General features: G+C 37.4%; 1 protein-coding gene across 1 annotated transcript in view; it reads left to right on the forward strand.

The window, feature by feature from the left end:
• ddr1 (discoidin domain receptor tyrosine kinase 1) overlaps window positions 1-21028 on the forward strand; it is a 90065-nt gene that overhangs the window by 25345 nt on the left and 43692 nt on the right. Inside the window, exons 2-3 of the mRNA XM_056474749.1 lie at window positions 5627-5779; window positions 14952-15054. Of these exons, the coding sequence (XP_056330724.1) occupies window positions 5683-5779; window positions 14952-15054 (200 nt within the window). The 5' untranslated portion in view covers window positions 5627-5682. The remainder of the gene's footprint in view (window positions 1-5626; window positions 5780-14951; window positions 15055-21028) is intronic.

Genomic DNA, 21028 nt, shown 5'->3' on the forward strand with positions numbered 1-21028 from the left:
TTTTGAAGTGAATCAAAACGAATTGTCTAAAACTTATCAACAACAAAGGGACTGCACTGTGGCACAGTGGCTTGCACGTTCGCCTCACAGCAGGAAGGTCGCTGGTTCGAGCTTCGGCTGGGTCAGTTGGGGTGGTCTGTGCGGAGTTTGCATGTTCTCCCTGTGTTCGCGTGGGTTTCCTCTGGGTGCTCCGGTTTCCCTCACAAGTCCAATGACATGTGCTATAGGTGAATTGGGTAAGCTAAATTATCAATAGTGTATGTGTGTGAATGAGTGTGTATGGATGTTTCCCAGTGATGGGTTGCAGCTGGAAGGGCGTCTGCTGCGTAAAACATATGCTGGATAAGTTAGCGGTTCATTCTGCTCTGGCGACCCCAGATTCTATCTGACATTTTTGTCTAAATTAAGTTATTCACATATTCTTATTAAATAAGCTTATTTATTTATTTATTTATTTAATAAAAACGTTTTATCTACCAAGTCGACCGTCTAACCTGGCTCTATATGGTTCTTTCTGAGAGTCAACTAAATAATGGCGCACAACATGAAATTGAGAAAAAAAACTGAAACTAAATAGATGTGTGTAAATTCGATGATTTAGAAGCATTTTTTGAGGTGAAATGTTTCATTTTACATTGTTGAAACAGTTATTAAAAAATGTAACAAATGTAAAATATATTTTTATGTGTGTATGTATAGGTATATATATTTATAAATATTAGTCAGTGAAACATTTTTTTCAGTGTTTGTTGAATAACTTATTTGCTTATTGTCTGTTTTTTTTAAGTCTTTAAATTTGACTATGTCTTGAAAGGCAAATAATTTAATTCATGGGGCATATAATTCAATAAATATAATTCAGTAGTTCGTATACAGCATATAATTCAATAAATATTACCATATTAATTACATTAAATTAACATCTGCACTGGACAAACTATTTAGCACAGCCTTGTATGCTTAATTTGAACAAGAAAAAATATTAATCCTAAAACATTAATTAAATCTTATAGAAAGCAAAAAAATTCTCGAACATCAACATATAGTAAACAAGACCAATTAGAATTTTTTAAATTAAATGATTAAGCAAATTGTTTTGATTGTATTTGTCGGAAGGTAATGCTTCAATTAATGATCTGCCAGATAGAACCTTATAATTCCATGCAGAAATTGGCTTTTTAAAATCAGAAGATTCTGTCTGTATTTACCCTGTTTTTTTTTTATCCCAATTTGCAAATGTAGGATAATGTTGATTTACACATATTGTTTGATGTATGAAATGTAAAAACTTTAAAGCTCAATATGTGAAAAGTCATTTCAGTGTTTCCTCTAAAAATTTTTCCAGCTGTGGCGGCAGGCCTTTTTTTTTTTTTTTTTTTTACACAGATCTACTAACTACCTGTGGCGTTATTTCAATGTATTAGCCCACAGCATGCAAATATCTTTGCTTGCGCGCCGATTTCCTCTGCTCGTGCACAAAGCTTCTTGCGAACCCTCAAATACGCGCTGCTCAAGCGCACAGTGTTGCCAGATTGGGCGGTTTTGAATTTATTTTTGCGGGTAAAAAATGACATAGGCAGGTATAGTGAAAATTTAGGGCGGTTTTGCAACGGCGTGCCCGCCAGCCCTGGTCTGCCCTCATAAACCTGTTTTGATCTCCTAAAGAGATGCCATAGCCCCCGTTCTTTGCATACATATGCTTAGAACAGTGTATAAACGCTTGTGATCTCGACAGCTTTTGGGCTGGAAACAGTCAGCATCATCTGTGACTTAGTGCGTTTATGTAACAAGTATGTCTCCAACATTTATTAGATTTGCTAGGAATATTGATGAATGTCTCCAATAGACCTACGACGTATAGTGAAACAGCTGTACGTCGTGTTTGCTGGCCTCACGCATCACGCACCTGTCACAGTCAGTCAGTCAGCACGCAACCTTAAAGGGTTAAACAAATGATGCACAGCACTACTACGAAAAGTAGAAAAGTTCACGCCTTTATAATTCACTTACCCTTTAATACGTTTTGGTGCCATTATCACCCACTATTAAAAAAATAAAATGTTTTGAATGAGAAGCTGTAATGTAGCTGTGGCGGGATGAATATTGGCGTGGCGCCCCGCCATGGAAGAATGAATGTAGCGGAAACTATGCATTTAGAACGCAGATAAAACCTTATAATTCTAAGGTGACAATATGTTGAGTACTATATTTGTACAATTAAAAATACCTTTTTCCTTTTTTGTTGTATTTTAAAATTGTATTTATTCCTGTGAAAGTAAAACTGCATTTTCGGTTGCATTGAAAGCTTAGTCAGCTGACTTATTGCCTCTCTTCCCTGTCAGGTAGTGTCTCTGTAGGCAGCATTTCTGCAAGAAGACACTTCATAAAAACTGATTTCGGATAGATTTCTAAGACAGCATAATTATTCAATCATGTACAACTAAATAGAAAAACCTTTGGCGATAACTAAGGGAATGTTTGCTTCGTACAGTAGTAACTGCTCACTAGAAATGCCATCAAAAGTGGAACACATAGTCGAAAATGTGCATTTACACACATAATAATACCCGAGCAGCAACTGTCAGAAATTGATGATGAGGATGAAACCAAGGTGGACATTTCAGCAAGACAATGACCCCAAACACAGCCAAGGAACTCACCGCTGTTTTCAGAAAAAGAAAATAAAGCTGCTGGAATGGCCCAGCCAGTCACCTGAGCTGAATTCAATAAAAAATAAGAACTAAAGATTAGAGTTTATGGAACAAACCCACTGAACCTTCAAGATTTTTCGACTGTGAAGGTTGAAAAAATGTCCACCTGAGCAATGCATGTGACATTATTTTCTATACAGGAGGTGTTTTAAAGCTCGCATTACAGAAAAACACCTTTTATACAAAGTGTTAAATACTTTTCAGTAGTTCACTGTTTTCTCCTTGTGTCATTCCATTGTTATCACACACAACTAAATAGTGGGATTTTGTTTTATTTGTGTTTGTATTGTTTGATTTATTTTTTTTATTTTTTTTTTATCAAAATCTGGGTCGATTTCATGTAAACAGTTCTTTTAGAAATATATTCAATAAGTTCACTACTTATTTTACTCACTGAATCTTACTTGCCTCAAATGTTTTAATGATAATAAGGTATTAAGTCAATTTTATTTCTCCACTGCTAAAAGAAGAAAAGAATGGCTGGTTTTTAATTACATTATTGTTCAAGCACAAATCCCATATTTACAGAGACAAAGGGGTGATGTTAATGGGAATGATGGCGTGCTGCACTAAATCTCTTTCTAATGTGTTCTGGTACATTTGGCTGTTGGAATAGGAGCGTGTTGTGTTTGGGAGCGTTTCTAAACTTGAAGGACCACCAATGTAAATGAAATGGTATCAAGTGTTTACATCTGTTCAATCCAGCTGACTTCAGTTGTAGAAGGGTGGAGATTCCCCTCATCACACACTGAGACATCATACCTAAGGCTATGTTTTAGCACAAAATCAGGCAAATCAATTCGTAATGAAAACACATTTCCACCAAACCCCCAGTGTGTTTACCTGAGCATGTGTTACTGACAGGTTTATAAAAGGTTTTTTTTAATTATAAGATTTTCAAAATGTTAGAGACGACAAACATGAGGACCAAACATTCTAGGTTTCACTAATTTTGCTCGTATAGTGTGTGGTAAATGTACTGCAATGTGACAAAAACAGCACTCCACACATCAACAGATCAACCAGAGGCTCGAATGTGAACATATAAAACACATAAAATCTCGCGAAATCTCTCGAGACTTGATAATAAACATGGTATACGAATAAAAGTATAAACATTCAGGCTGTTGCCAGAAATCGACAAGCTGATCTCTCCTGTCTAAATTTATTTCACTTTAAGCTGCACCATGACTGTGTTTTGTTATGCCTCTGTCAGCTTACTTTCTGATTGGTTATTGTTTTGTTTCATGTGAATATCTCTGGCTCGTATGCACATTTTCAGTGAGAGTTCCTCTCACACTGCAGGATTTCTAAACGTAAATATTCAACATGTTCTTCTATCATGTTGGATATTTATGATTCACGATTGGATGCCCTCCGACATTCTTCAAAGCAGATTAAGTCACTCTTAACAAGCCTCACACCACTGGAAGATCTGATAAGATAATCTTCGGGACATACCTAGGATTGCAAAAAACTGGCCCAATTAGCTTGTGGTCTACTAGGGCTGCGCGAAATTGGGAAAATATGTATTATTTATTATTGTTGTGGTAAGGATATGTTTCTTAGGATATAACTACATTTTAAAAAGGCTATTTTATCAGCAATTTAAAAAACTTTTATTTACGTAATGAACAATAAAATAAACAGATAACAGATATTTTTCTGAGCTAATCAAAAACATTTCAACTTTAAAACACTATAAATGACTGAGAACCTTTTTCATTGAACAGCACCTACTAGAGAGCTGGGGATAAATATAGTAAAGGCCCCATCTGATTGGTCAGATTTGTTTAAACAACCTATGCATGCAGCACACCAATGCTTGGCACAATTTATTGCACTTCTCTGTGATTTGGATATTTAGATAATTTACTATCACAATAATTATTCCATATATGGTGCAGCCCTACTGTTATATCCAGTCTTACTTCACACCAAAAGTTAAATTCTGTTACTAGTTACTCACCATCATGTCATTCCAAACCCCTGAGACCTTTGTTCATTATTGGAGCACAAGTTATATTATTTTAGATGAAATCTGAGGACTCTTTTATCCTCCAAACAGCAACAGTCTCGAGACATTTTGGGTCAGAAAAGGAACCAAAACATTGTCAAAACATTCTATGGGACGTAAGTGGTTAAATTTAAATCATACTAAGCTCTAAAAACACTTTTTGGTGCCACCTTTAAAAATATGACTCTTTCTCCTGCGTCAAGTAGTCAGGGTTCGTGTTTATTATGGGCAGTACTACATAGTCATGTAAGTATCTCCATAGTAAAGTGTTGCTTAGTAAAATCTCACCCTAATCTGAAAATGACTAGTTATATCCATGGCAATGTCTGTTACCGGCGCATATATATTATAATAGACGTGCCAGGCATGGAAGCTTGACAGGCGTAGTAACAGTAACTATGGAGGGCGGGGCATAGTGAAGGGTCAGTCGGCTGAATCATGAAGATGCTGGATTAGGATTGTGTAGGGGTCGAATCGAGATGGTGATCTTTTTCCAATTTAATCATGTAGCCCTACTGATGACATGACACAATGTCAGTGGCCATAACGCCATCATGACACGATATCAGAGTCTTACAGTCCAACATTGAGAATGTTTAGATACATACATTCTTTCATTCATATTCTTTTCGGCTTAGTCACTTTATTAATCTGGGGTCACCACAGCGGAATGAACCGTCAACTTATCCAGCATATGTTTTACGCAGCGGATGCCCTTACAGCCACAACCCATCTCTGAGAAACGTCCATACACACTCATTCACACACAATTTTAGCTGACCCAATTCACCTGTACCGCATGTCTTTGGACTGTGGGCGAAACCGGAGCATGTTTAGATACAATGATTATAAATTTCTGCGTATAACTGAGTACTTCTCTCTCTCTCTCTATCTTCAGGTATGTCTGTAGAAGACCATTCAGCTCTGGACAGGTAACCAGGTGTCACTGTTGCTATGGCAACACAGATGGTGTCATTGTTGCCTGCCCTCCTCACCGTCCTCCTGGCGTCCTGCACAGCAGCACAGGACCTAGACTGGCATTTCGAAACTGGTAAGATTAGCTGTGCTGATCACCACAATAAACTGCTATTATCATGCATCACGACTAATACAAAAGCCACTTCTGCTCCAATTTTCATTAATTAAACAGTGGCTTTGTGGTCAGAATGTGAAGATGTGTGGCTCCTAACAGTCCTATAAAGTCCTGTAGTCAAAATTTCTTTAATCTTTATTCTTTAGTGTCTTCAAGCGCTTGCAGTCCACTTCCTCTTTTCTGTTTGTTGGGCTTTCTAATGTGTTTTTAATGGCTGTGAGATGTTTCTGTGGTCATTAAAAGCCCAGGCTCAGAATGGGAACTCATGATGCATGTGTTCTGGCTCCAGTGTTTTTCTCCATGACTGGTTACTGAGAGTTAATCATGTAATAAGCTGGAGCGTCTGCATGCGTTGCCTGCCAGACACACAGAGAGAGATGGAGAGACGGAGGGAAGTGGAAAGCGGAGATAGTGGGGGGAGTTTACTGAAAATGAACTGATACTGAGAGTAGATTTTTGCACAGATAGATTTATGAGCTGCTATAATGAACCTACTTATGTCTGCGTATACGTGGCACAGTGTTCTGTACAGGATTTTTCTGCACACTTGTGACTGTGGCAAACGATTTATTTATTTCTTATTTATTTTTTTGTTATTTTATTTTATTTATTGTTTTAAATTACTAGCCACTGAGCATTTTCACTGGCCACATTTTTGTTGCTGGCAGTGTTAAGTGATTTCAAAAAGTAATAAGAATAGATAGATTACAAATTACTGACTACTACTGGAAAATTGTAATCTGATTACATTAAGTAATGTAAAAAGTAATCAAATTACTAATTACTTTACTTTGTAGTTACTTTTAAACCATAAAATATACCTATAAGCAATACAAAATATTCTGCATATCCAAAATATTCAAATATACTACTAGTATCTTAATATTCACTGAAAAACATTACATTGAGTTGATCACAGCAGCTTGACATATTCATAATTCTCTCATCATTCACTTGTTCCCAACCTATTTGTCTTTTTTTTAACACAAAAGACATTTAGAAGAAAACTGGAGACCAGTAACCATTGACATCCATAGTATGCAAAAGCACTGCAGTATTTAGGTGTTTTGTGTTTGTCTGAGGTAATTAGTCTACCTAAATGTGTTTATTCCACACAAAGTATGTGGCTGATCGATCAGTTCTTGTCACATGACTCATGGTTTTCAACTGGGTACGCCTGTAAAATCCGCGCGTGCAATCAAATAACGCAATATATAGCAGCTACACTTCACATCCAGAAGATACCTTCACTCCCGATCCTCCACAAAAGTCCAATTTAGCCTGTTAAGCTTAAAAACAACAAAGGTAATTTAAGTTGAAGTGACAGTGCAGACACTCAAGTTAGATCTGGGAGGTAAAAATACTTCGATGACTGACTTCTGGATTTTAGAATGACCAAAACAACATTTCAGATGATGTGCAATTTGACCCTTCCAGTGGTTTGTTCATTAGCGCCATCACATAGCACCTACTGTTATCACATGATCTGTTATAACAAAAGCAAAGGATTTTTTTATGCCAAATTTATTTGATTCTAAAATGTATTCTGTTACTGTGCATTCATCGTAGATTGTGCACTTTTGTTTTTCTTAGCGCATTAAATGGTTATCATACTCGGCTATGCGCATACATTTTTTTAATGCATATTTTCAGAATATATGCATCTTGGAGTTCTATTAATCATTTTTATGAAATATTCCAAAATGTAAATAAAATTAGTGGGTGGACACAAAGCTATATTGGCAATAACTGCTCATCTGAACACCTATTAAAAATGAATGTCAAATTTCAGTCATACCAGTGCTAGAACTGGGCAATATTGCAAAAAAATATATATTATATCATGGTTCATATCATTCGGTATCGATAATTATTGCAAGACCTGTAAGTCCAGGAAACAACACTGATGATGTGTCCATGGTTATGCTTCAATAGATGTTTCTGTAACAGATTTTTTAACCACTTTATTTAAATTCACCAACATTACTAAGGCAAATAGTTTTAATAGTCAAAACCAAAAATATTTATACAAATATCTGATCTCTTTATAATAAAATAAACAGTTTTAAAGAGACACCTAAACTTGATAAAATGTTACAAAGTGTGTGCAATGTGTGAAAGTAGATCAACATCTGTAAGGTGTGAATAATAATGAGACAGTAAACCTCAAATTCTGTAAACAACACAAATTATGATAATCAAATCTGAGCTATCGATTAAAGGAACCAGCCATCATTATTCAAATACATACTGCAACATTACAAATTGTGAAGTTGGATGAATACATTACCCCCAGTAGTAGTAGTAGTAGTAGTAGTAGTAGTAGTAGGAGTAAACTTTATTGTCCTTGACAGGAAATTTGTTATGGGCATCACCATATTGCTGCAGATATTCCACAAAAACAAGCAATAAAAACAATACAAATTACAGTAGTTACAAAATTTATAATGCTAATTAAGATAGACTCTTGTTAAATAAACCAACTGAAACAGGTACAAAGGATTTCTTATAACGGTTCAACCTACTCTTTGGGACTCTATATCTTCTACAAGAGGGAAGCAGTTCATAATGTGGAAACAAAAAATGAGTTTGATCGTTCAGAATCCTTTCCACCTGATTGAGGACACAATTCTCATATAAAACTCAAGGATTAAAATATTCATCGTGCCCAACAATTTTCCATTCTGTCTTTAAGAGATGCATCAACTTAGATTTACACTGAACAGATAGGTTGCCAAATCACACTGTGATACCATATCTAACAATGCTTTCAAGAACTGCTTTATAAAACAACATCATGAGTTTCTTGTTAACTCCTTGTTAACAAATACGTAACCTCCGTAAAAAAATTCAATCTCTGGTGTAAACAAGAACAAACCGACTCTATGTGTGTATTCCATGTGAAAGAACTGTTAATGTAAATACCCAAGTGCTTATAGGTTTCTGACTGAGTGATAGGATGGTCGTGTACAACCACTTGATGATAGTCACCTACACACTTTGGGTCAAATACCATCTCTTCTGTGCTAAATCTCTTCTCTATGCTAAAGAATCTTTCAGATGGGGAGCTAGTGGCTGAATGCACAAGAAAAGAAACCGAAAAGCCACTCTGGCGACATCCTTGCATCCTTTTTTATTTATAATCTCCTCACTGCGTGTGTTACAGTTTTCTGACCTGAAGTGACAAGTGCGAACGCGTGATTTCCTTCACCCTTTTCGATGGTGTGCTCGCGCTCCCCTGGTTTCTCTCGTAACTAGGCAACCATTAACTGTTTTCTCAGAGGATGACAAATGGACAAACCATTGCCTCAGCTCTCATACAAGTTTATGGAGAAAAGTAAAAAGCACTGCAGTGTTTGGATGCGCTGTGTTTGTCTGAGTTAATTCATCTATCGTTATTACTGAAATTCCATAAAGTGTGAAGCAGATTGGTTAGTTCTACTTGCATGAATCGCAGTGTGCTCGCGGCATTCGGAAAAGTTCAGATGTTTTTCAACTAGGTGTACCTGGAAAGTGTGTGCCACTTACTAGGATTGTGCGATTTAATCGAAATCGAATCACAATCGCAGTTTGAAATGTTGCAATTAGTTAATCGCAAATGGCTGTGATGTGAAATATATATGTATTATTTTATTTCCCCCTCCCAGAGCAAATGCATGACTGCCGTCTGTGTGTGACAATCTTTTTAGCCAGTTGAGTGAACAAACTTTCATTCTGCCTAATCAAAATTGCGCAACCGAACTATGCAAAACGCCCACAATAAAAAAAAAAAAAACTAAACAAACAAACAGGCAAGCGCGGACAAGTGGGATAATGGTGTATGCTGCTTTAGAAGCATTAATAGACAAATTAATATCAAAGAGAAAGAGAATTGGTAATGAGGGGCTAGTTTGGTTTCAAACTCACAGACACCGAATTAAAACAGGTCATTTTTAAGAGCTGTCGCATAATTGTTGCCACGGCTTACAGATTATTGAGCTGAAGCTTGACTATAAAATTAAATCTCAAATCAAATCGCAATATCTGTCAAAAAAATCGCAATCAGATATTTTTTTCCAATCGCACAGCCCTACCGCTTACTAAACTCTATTGGAAATGAACACACGCTCAGCAGCCACATTTTAATAAAACTATAGCGATTCATACCGAAACCTCATACCAAACTTTTTTTTTATCATTATTGACCATGGTGTTTGGTCAAAAAATACAGATATCGGTTTTTTATTTTTATTTATCATTTAGCCCTAATTGGTACACTCTTAGAAATAAAGGTACACTAGCTGTCACTAGGGTTGTACCTTTTCAAAAGGTACACATTTGTATTTAAAGGGCACATAGTTTACCTCTTTTTTATGATTTAATAATATTATGGTTCTTCTGAGTGTGCCAGTTTAGGTTCAGTTTAAAACACAATTCAGATTTTTTTATTATAATGTGTTAAAAAGTGTCATGTTGGGGGCGTGTCCACAGCTCGCTGATTTATGGGTGTGTTGCTTCACATGTAAATTAGTTTCGGCTTCCCGCCCAACGTAACAAGGGGGCTGGGCCATGAGCTCACCTGCTCTGTGTTTGCAACAGAGGCAGACTGAGAGGAGCAGGAGTGAGAGGATCCGCATTCAGTCATACAAGTACGACTCTGACACAGACCAAGCAGAGAGTACAAAATCATTTGTGTCTTTGTACAGTTTTACAGCCAACTGTGCGCTAGTTTCAAGTGCCGAGCTTGTACACAGAAACTAATAACCACGCCCACTGAATTAACTTTGACTGAGGCACCGGATACGCCACTCGAAGCCGCGACACGGCACACCAGACACTCTCTGTGGCGCGGCAGAAACATGAAGTGTCCCGAATCGTCACGCCACGCATTTTTGAATTCTAAACATAGGTTTCTATCAGGGTACACACAACGACGCTTATAGTCTGCAGCGGTCCGCGGCGCCCAGCCGTCGACTTGAGTGTACCCTGATAGAAACCTATGTTTAGAATTCTAAAACGCATGCTAGTTAAGATCACAGGGAGCTTCTGGGATCGCGAGAAATGCAAACGGCTGAAGTATAAGGTAGACTCAATGAGAAGTACACATGTTTGCAAACCTACCTAAAGACACAACCAATAATTCCGATTAGAGCGATAATGTGGAGTATATTGCTCTTGTGTTGAGCCCAATGAGCCTTGCATCTAAAAATAGAGCTAGCGTGTTCCTTTAGTGATATCGCTTCGACTCACGCTAAAAATGGCGGACATGAATCAACAAACTGAGTATATGATGACGCGCCTGTCAATCAATATTGGTGGGCGGGGGGACCGCTCTCCTACGTAAAGTTGCGGTCGGTTTGAAAACCGCTCCAATTGGTCCACCAGTTTTTATGTTGTTAAATTGAAAAAAAAAGCACTGGGTGTGCTAATATCGCTTGAATATGATGGTCTATACACCATACATGCACATATGTCTGTCCAAACAGCTTGAAAAGTAGATTTTTTACCATAGGTGCCCTTTAAAGGGTCCATATTGGTTCCTCAAAAGTATATATTAGTACCTAAAAAATTTAAAGGGAACACTCTTCTACTTTTTAAGTACTAATATGTACCCTTGACCTTGAGGTATTAATATGGACCTTTTAGGTAAAGATTTGTACCTTATGAAAAGGTACCACCCCAGTGACAGCTCGCGCTCCTTTTTTTCTGAGAGTGTACTTGCATACTGATATTTATAAAACAGCGCATTAGTCATGTTGCTTGAAGCTAAATATGGTATGTTATGTTACTTTCCTATTCTGCCATCTATTAAAATGTCATTTATTCCTGTCATGGCACATCTTTAGCATTATTACTCCAGTCTTATGATGTCACACGATCCTTCAGAAATAATAAAACTTCTTAATATAAATAAGACATCCTCAGTGCCGTCTTGCAGGGGTTTAGCACATTTTCTTCACTGTAACTGTTGATTTAAGAGAGAGTAATGCACTTCCTGAGGGGAGGGCAATAAACAAGGAGGTGCAAATCAGGAGCAGAAAAAGACTGGATTGGTGTCACAGAGACCCTTCAATGTTAAAAATCTAGAGAACATCTGCTTGCAATCGAGAATGAGTGTAAAGTGCAGCTCTCATCTGCTCTATATTAGCTGGAGATGTGCGAGATAGACAGATTAAGAGACACTGAGGGAGACCGAGTTGGAGGAGAGAAAGCATTTTATTGGCTGGAGAATGGTGATGTAATGAAACAGGCACCTGTCCACCGTGTGTGTGTGTGTGTGTGTGTGTGTGTGTGTGTGTGTGTGTGTGCGCGTATGTGCGTGTGTGTGTGTGTGTGTCTCACTGGCTGGGCAGGGTTTGTTTTCCAGCCTTTGCATTCTTATCTCATGACTCACTTTACAGCAACTGAGTGTGTCCCCCCCAAAACCTCACCCATCACCCCCTCTTCAACACGCAGAGACTGACAGGCACACCCACACACACAGGACTGACATGTGAGACGTGCAGATGATTTCAGAGCTGTGCTTGTGCCAGAATTTTTCCTTACTGTCCTCATTTCATCTCCATATTCTTTTTTTTCTCTCTGCGTGCGCTACATCTGTGAGGCATTGCTGAAGCAATTCCAACAATGCAGCACGGTTCATTTGCTATTTTTTGTGAGTTTGACATTCTGCTGTATGTGGGATTTCACCTACCTATAATTCAAAACTCGTATCTTCCAAGAGTTTAGCTAAATCTGATTGAAAACCGTTAGATGTTTTACTCTCAATTAGGTTTTGTACTCTATGATATATTAATGCTGTTGAAAGCATGTCAAAGCTAGCATGTTATACCAGCTAGCGTGTTTAACAAAAATAATTTGGAGTCTTACAGTGAACTATAACCTATAAGCACAATACAGTAATAGAGTAGGATGTGAACTAGAGCCTGTGGCAAATATTAAAATAAATGTCACACAAAGAGATTAGAGATTCAAGAATAGGGGGAAAAATGTCCAATGCTGTTAAGTAAACTAAATCAGTTGCAGCTATTTTGGGTAGGTCAAAGTGTTATGATTAATAGAAGTTAAGGGTTGCGTAACATATCAAAATTATTGACATGTCGCAAATGTGCATCTCATGATATACATGTTGCAATGGTTTGCAATAAATAAGTAATTTAGTACAAAAGCGCTTCTACTAATTTAGTACATTTGTGTTTCTGCCCTGTAAAAAGACTTTTCAGCACATCACTGAAACCAAGCAGGGTGGACATGCTGGTTTTCTTGTCTAAAAATCTGTAACAGTTGTAGTATGGATGCTGAAATGGCAATCAAGCCATGTTGTTTGATTACCTAAACACAGATATTCATTTTAGTCAAAATGCAATGTCACGTCAACAACCCATATATACATTTTTGACTAAAAGGAATATAATTGGCTATAAATTGGAATAAATTTTTGACTAAAAGGAATATAATTGGCTATAAATTGGAATAAATTTTTGACTAAAAGGAATATAATTGGTGTTGTTATCATTAATATATATATGTTATTCTTTTTTTTATTATTATTATTTTTAACACAAGTCAGCAACAATTCAAACAACTAGGTAATTACTACAATTGCTATTACAAAAGGAAAATCGAGACCGGTGAAAATCAGAGGAAAAATAGTTATGTGTGAAATGTGAGTGATTTAAATACACTGATTATTAGTGGCTCACTTTCTTGATTTGATGCAGTGTGCCATTGTGTTCACATTTTACACTTGTGCACATCCATGCATATTTGCACACACCCTGGTCATATATTTTGTAGTTCATAGTGTGCTTCATATAGGTTAGTTGGCTTAACAAACCATCTGTAGGGTGCAGTTTTTTTAAGCACCACACACTTTATAAGAAAGTTTGTTTTTTTATAAGTTTGATTGCATAGCTATATATATATATATATATATATATATATATATATATATATATATATATATATATATATATATATATATATATATATATATATATATATATATATATTTATATATATTTATATTATATATATATATATATATATATATATATATATATATATATATATATATATATATATATATATATATATATATATATATATATATATATATTATATATATATACATATACCCAGTGAACTCATTGTCATGTTCAAGAATCCAGTCTGAGATGATTTGCACTTTATGACATGGCGCTTTATCTTGCTGGAAGTAGCCATTAGAAGATGAGTACACTGTGGTCATAAAGGGATGGACATGGTCAGCAACAATAGTCTGGTAGGCTGTAACGTTGACAAGTTGCTCAATTGGTGATAATGGGCCCAATGTGAGCCAAGAATATATCCCCCACACCATAAAACCACCAGCCTGAACTGTTGATACAACGCAGGATGTTGGAACGTTTTTCCAATCTTTTATTGTCCAATTTGGGTGAGCCTGTGTGAATTGTAGCCTCCGTTTCCTGTTCTTAGCTGACAGGAGTGGCACCCGGTGTGGTCTTCTGCTGCTGTAGCTCATCCGCCTCAAGGTTGGAGTTGTGCATTTAGAGATGCTCTTTTGCATACCTCTGTTATAGCGAGTGGTTATTTGAGTTACTGTTGCCTTTCTATCAGCTCAAACTAGTCTGGCCATTCTCCTCTGACCTCTGGCATCAACAATGCATTTGCGCCCACATAACTGCCACTCACTGGATATTTTCTCTTTTCCTTACCATTGTCAGTAAACCGTAGAGAATCACCTTTCTTCTCCATTCCGATGCTCGGTTTGAACTGCAGCAGGTCATCTTGAACATTTCTTGAACATTTGCAGCCATGTCATTAGCTGGTTAGAAATTTGCGGGAACATGCTGTTGGACAGGTGTACCTAATAAAATGTCCAGTGAGTGTACTCTATAATTTAGATTCTTGTTGATATTCGCATATCCTATTGATATAAGCATTTCACTGCATATCAGCATCAGACCACCCTTTTCAGGTGGACTTGGGTTTGATTTGCACATTTATTTTAATTAACAAAGCCGCTAACCACACTGGTCAATAAGTGTTCAGCCACAATCCTGATTTTTCATTATGGCTTTTCTCTCATTAGTTGGTTTTGGCAGAAGTTGTCAGAGCCTGTCTGATGTGTTTCTTGTGTAACCCACAGCTAAGTGCCGCTATGCTCTGGGGATGGAGGACGGCACCATACCCGACTCTGACATCACTGCATCCAGCGCCTGGTCCGACTCAACCGAAGCCAAACACGGCAGGTAAGCTCAAACACATGCTTTCATTTCACACATCATCTGCGTACTGCACCCACAATACAGTATTTTCACTCAGGCTCTGTGTTTGTGGTGGGTTGTTTGTGTTGGTGGGCTCTGTGAGGCTCCGGAGAGGACGTGATTAGGTTACATGAGATGTCAGTAATGGAGCGTATCCTGATATAGAGCATTAGGTAATGACATTACAGCACTGTCTGTCTGGACTGAGACTCACATGCTGCTGAGTACAGGCCAAAACCACACACACACAAACACACGGTAGCAGATGACACACACATATTCACACCAAACACAATAGCAGACACAAAAACAATACACAAATAAGCTCTGAGGTTAGCATCACCATTTCATCTGACGCTTGTGGGTGTGTGTGTGTGTGTGTGTATGTGTGTGTGTGTGTGTGTGTGTTTCTGTCTTTTGGCAACACACAGATCATGTGGTTGTTATTAAGTCCACATTCTGTGTAAGACAGCAGGGGGATTTTGAACTGAGAGAAGAGGAGCTTGAAGGAAAAATGGGGCGAGGGAAAGGGGGATACAGCCTTACACTGAGAAAGAATTGAAGGGTAAAAAGGGTGGAGGGTTAGAGGAATGATGGCGTGCTGAGAGGTGATGAAGATGGGGATTTATGGTGGATAGACGGCGCTTTAGGGGTGTGTGTATGTGACGTTTAGATATTCAAGAGGGTTCTCACAGAAAAACAGCTGTGGGACAGTATGATGGAGAGATGCTTCCCCCAAAGGGGAATCTGAAACTAACAACTGGTTTGATAAAGCTGTTGGTTATTCCCAATTTTTAGATTAAAATATATATTTGACATCAGCCACAAGGGATTCTTCAAGTAATATACAGTACTAAGAGTGCTCTTCAGTATAATATGTTTAGTTTATATAAAAAATACATTCTAACACTTTACCATGAGGTTCATGTTTCTGTCCTTTGTTCCAAAGGTATTTCTCCTTTTCATCTTTAAAAGTCTTTGTTAATAAGTGATAAGCCAAGAGCCAAACCAGTCAGCTATGAGGTGAATCATAAGTTGTATTTGAAGTAAAAGCCTTGACATGAAAGAGCTACAATGTAGTGAATCAACGTAAATGACATTAATCAATTAAATGATGAACATTGCAGTAAAGTCAAAGCTGATTTATACCAAAGTCCATTTAAGGCAAGTCACTTCACGTTTAAAATGCCTCTCGGGCAGTATCCTCAGGTATTCTGTCTGAATGGGGAAACATCAAATTCTCCAAAACTGTGTACATATTTTGAATCATCAATAAAATTAAACAACAGCCGTCTCATAAGTTTTGTTTCTAAACATCCGAATCAAATAAAATCGAATTTTTTTTTCTAATTGCCCGAGCTAATGTTCATGCGCACTCAAAAAAAAACGAGATCACGACACCAACCTCATTTATGGCCATGTTACACATGATCATCCTCTGAATAATGCTTCATCAGATCACGCTGGTCTTCTTTGTGGGCGTTTGAGCATTTGCTGACATGTGACGTGTGCTTGATAGGACAGACTGTACCTCGTGTTCATTTCATACAGATTACATAACCAAAAAAACTTGTTTTCAAGTGTAGTTGGTTCATTTAAAGGTAGAGATTTCAAGCTTTATGTGGATATATTTCTTATGTCTGTGAAGCAAGTATTCCCTGAGATTCCAGTGTGTTTGTTGACCACCAAACTGTTGTAAAAGCACACGTCTGATCCGAGCTTCTCCCCCAGAGAAACGTCAGTCTATAGTGATTGATCATTGGCTCCTGTATTAGTAGGCGGGGCTTCATTCACCATATTGACTGTTACACTTTTCCCTATTCAAAACTATACGAGTGACGCGTCTTGAGTATTCTATAGTCTTTTTTTATACTCAAAGCGGCCACAAGTTCACTTGGGTGCATGCAGCAAATTTGAGATCCATCATAATGTTGGCAGAAGTTCGCTTTAAGCATGCGAGACCTCATTTCTGCTAGTTAAATGGGCTGGATAAATGTGCATGTGACCCATCTTTAAAAATCCAAAACAATTGCTTGATGTGAAGTACTTTTAGTTTTTATTTTTGAAGCTTTGAGGATAAACGATGCATATTCTGTGCACAGGTTGTCCAAAGATTTTAAAATCCATTCTGTATTCATTTTTTTTTATATGTAATGTTTTGCATGAAGCACGCACTAAATCACTCCTTTATCCAACTGGACACAAAACATATATATATATATATATGTATGTGTATATATGATTTATCAATATATTTTAATAATAAATTAGGGAATTACCATGGCAATTTTAATGTAATAGTTTGGTTTATTTAACTTCGGCCCACCACCCTCAACCAAGTTTGGTTTTTGGCCCTTCATAAGAAAAAGTTTAGGCACCCCTGGTCATGACAGTTACAAATAATGGTGCACCTAACATGAAAGCCTCTACAACTCCTGGCCATTGCGTACACTCACTGTAAAAAGCAATTAGTTGACTTTACTTAATAATTATAAGGCAACAAGTTTACTCTCTTTTTTAGGTAAACAAATGATGTGCATAATCATAAACTTGTTGCTTTTAAGGCAATGGGTTTACTCGCTTTTTAAAAGTGAAGTAACTAATCACTTTTACGGTGCAGCCAGAGGAGGCTCAATCTGTGGAGTCAGGAGGAGAAGGTATAAATCAAGCTTCATAAGTCTTTCATCTCTTTTGGATATACAGTATTGTCCTGTCTCTCCGTCTGTCATCTCTTTAGAATGTACATCTGTCATGGTGTCATTGATAAAGGTGTCAAACATAATTATTAAAGGATTTATTCTCCAAAAATGCTCCACCCTCATATTGTTCAAACTTTGTGGGACCTTCGTTCATCATTGGAATGCAAATTAAGATACTTTGGATCTTAAATCCTCTCTGACACACAGACAGCAATGATTACAAGAGGTTGTCAAAACATCCCATTTGACTTCAGTGGTTCAACTGTAATCATAAGAATCTCCAAGAACATTTTTGAACATCTTCATATGATGAGTTGAACCAAAGTCCCTTTTAAGACGAGCCATTTCACTCGCCGGTCATCTTTGAAAAGCCTGTCGGGCAGTATGCTCAGGCATTCTGTTTGGGGAAACATCAAATTCTCCTACTTGCCAAGCTTACGATTAAATTCCATATTACGAATAACCAATAAAACTAAACAACAACTGTCTATTTAGTTTAATTTCTAAATGTTTGTATCAAACAAAATCTGCAGATGCTCGTGTCTAGTCCGAGCCCCTCCCCCAGAGAATTGTCAATCTATAGCGATCGCTGATTGGCTACTGTACTAGAAAACGGGCTTTATTCACTATATAGCGATTGCTGATTGGCTCCTGTACTAGAAAGCGGGCTTTATTCACTATATAGCGATCGCTGATTGGCTCCTGTACTAGAAAGCGGGCTTTATTCACCATATAGCGATTGCTGATTGGCTCCTGTACTAGAAAGCGGGCTTTATTCACCATATAGCGATCGCTGATTGGCTCCTGTACTAGAAAGCGGGCTTTATTCACCATATAGCGATCGCTGATTGGCTCCTGTACTAGAAAGCGGGCTTTATTCACCATATAGCGATCGCTGATTGGCTCTTGTACTAGAAGGTGGGGCTTCATTTGCCATATTGACAGTTACACTTTTCCCCATTCAAAATTATACAAGTGAAATGTCTTGTGTATTCTATAGTCTTTGGTTGAACCACTGAAGTGACGTGGGTTGTTTTGACAATGGCTTTGTTTTCTTTCCTGGACTTTAAACATCTCTGATCTGTTATATTTATATATACACTATATATATGGAGAGTCTGAGAGCTCTCAGGTTTCGTCTATAATATGGTAATTTGTGTAAAGATAATGAACAAAGATCTCAGAGCATTTGAGCAACATGAAGGTGAGTAATTAATAACAGAATTATCATTTTTGGGCGAACTAATCCTTTAAATAAGTTGAAATGTTGTGCAATGATGGCAACAAATGCATCATACACTGTTGATCACCAAAGTTGGAGCACACTGTAAGTTAGACTTCAACATTTTGATTAAATATCTTTCAAAATCAGCTCTTCTGTGGAGAACTGACTGATGTTCACTGTAAAAAGTAGGGGGGAAAAACAATGCTGTTCTCAGTTTGAAAGCAGACGCACAGATGAAATTACCAACGAGTAAACAACATTACATAGAAACAAATTTGGTTAACTTGGAGGAATGCTTGTACTTTTGTTCTTGCAATTTCTGAATCTGGGTCTGAACCAACGCTGATCATTTGAAATGAAAGCAGTTTGACAGTGTCTTTCACTTTAATGCAAGTGTCTTATTCTTCAGAAAGACATTTGACTTACTTATGGACATTTACTAAAAGGAAAAGTTTCTCCAAAATGTCAAAATTGTAACAGAAACCAAACTGTTAAACATGCCTTTGGAATGGCCTATTTCTAATGTTATCAGGCAAGGATTTTTATCTGGAGAGACATATATTTTTGAATGTGAATTCTTCAAAAATACTAAATAATTACTATATTTAAGTTTTATAAAATACAATTTTTTTTAAATCAAAAGTAAACCTTAAAAAAACTGTTCTACTCGACGAAATAGTCTAGTGGTTAGCACGCTGACATATGGTGCAGTAGCACTTCAGGGTGTCCCGAGTTCGAATCCCAGCTCGAGGACATTTCCCATCCCTATCTCCCCCTCTCTCTCCCTCTCTTTCACTTCGCTTCCTGTCTGAAATACTAAAAAAATTTTTTATGAAAAATTATATTTATAAAATGTTGTAAATATTAATGAAATAGCCAGAGAAGCTGATATGGCAATAAATTGAAATGACTTTCTGAGAGAGAGTTTTGAAAGTGGACTAGACTTAAATTTGAAGGCATCTGTGAGCCTGATCCCATGGCTCTGAGCTCGTGGTGAAGATTCAAGGGTGAATCTGAAATGTCTCAGTGCAGTCTCAGTTTCGCAATCTCATCTATGTCACAATGAGGTCTCAGTGAGGTGACAGTAGCCACACTTCACTGGAATATCTCATTTCAGGTTCATTTCTCTCTTGTGTTTAAGTGATTGTGGTCTCGGCCGCCTGTCATCAGTGTCTCGTCACCTATGTGATATCAGCAGATGAATGCAGAGACACTCAGTGCTGCTCTTTCTTCTCTGAGTGATCTAAGTGTGTATTGATGCTGAGCCAGAAGACAGTTCAGGATTTTGAGTGAAGAAAGTATGTTAGGAGGATAAAAGAAAAGTTCACTCAAAAATTAAAGAGTCTTTCATCATTTGCCTTCCACTTGTTCTAAACCTGAGTTTCTTTCTTCTGTTGAACACAAAACAAGATATTGTGAAGAATGTTGAAAAGCAGCAGCCATCTGCAACAGACTTCTGTAGTAGGGTTGGGTACTGAAACCCGATGCCATGATACCGGTACCTTTGTAACCGACATGAACCGGACAGAATCAGCATATGAATTTCGGTGCCTAATTTCGGTGCCACTGGTGCTGCGACAAGGATGCAAAAAAGCGTCAAGGGGTACATCAAAGGCACGCATAGATTTGCATTGCGTCACACCATCTCTAAACATTTAATTCTAAACAGCTTTGAGGGATACGGACACCGCTGGTGATGTCAGCCGTTTGTTCTTGTTGCTTTAGGGAATGCACGCATGTAGGCAATGCACGCAGTATAGCGCATCCGGTGAGTGATTCAGATTCATCAACACGCATGATCATGGTCATCAAATTAGCTTAAACTATGCATTCTAAAGTATGGCTATATTTTACAAGCAAGGATTCTAACACATTAACATGAAGCAAATGCTTTACAAAAGTTGTGTGTAAAGGGTGGAAACGCGTCAAACTTGGACACCAATACTTCGATTTTAATATGATTAAGACAGTACTCTGATCAAGAGTCTGCCATGTAAACAGCGAATTATTATTATTATTATTGTTATTATTTATT

Source organism: Danio aesculapii, chromosome 16, assembly GCF_903798145.1.
Source record: "Danio aesculapii chromosome 16, fDanAes4.1, whole genome shotgun sequence".
NCBI classification, from domain to species: Eukaryota; Metazoa; Chordata; class Actinopteri; order Cypriniformes; family Danionidae; genus Danio; species Danio aesculapii.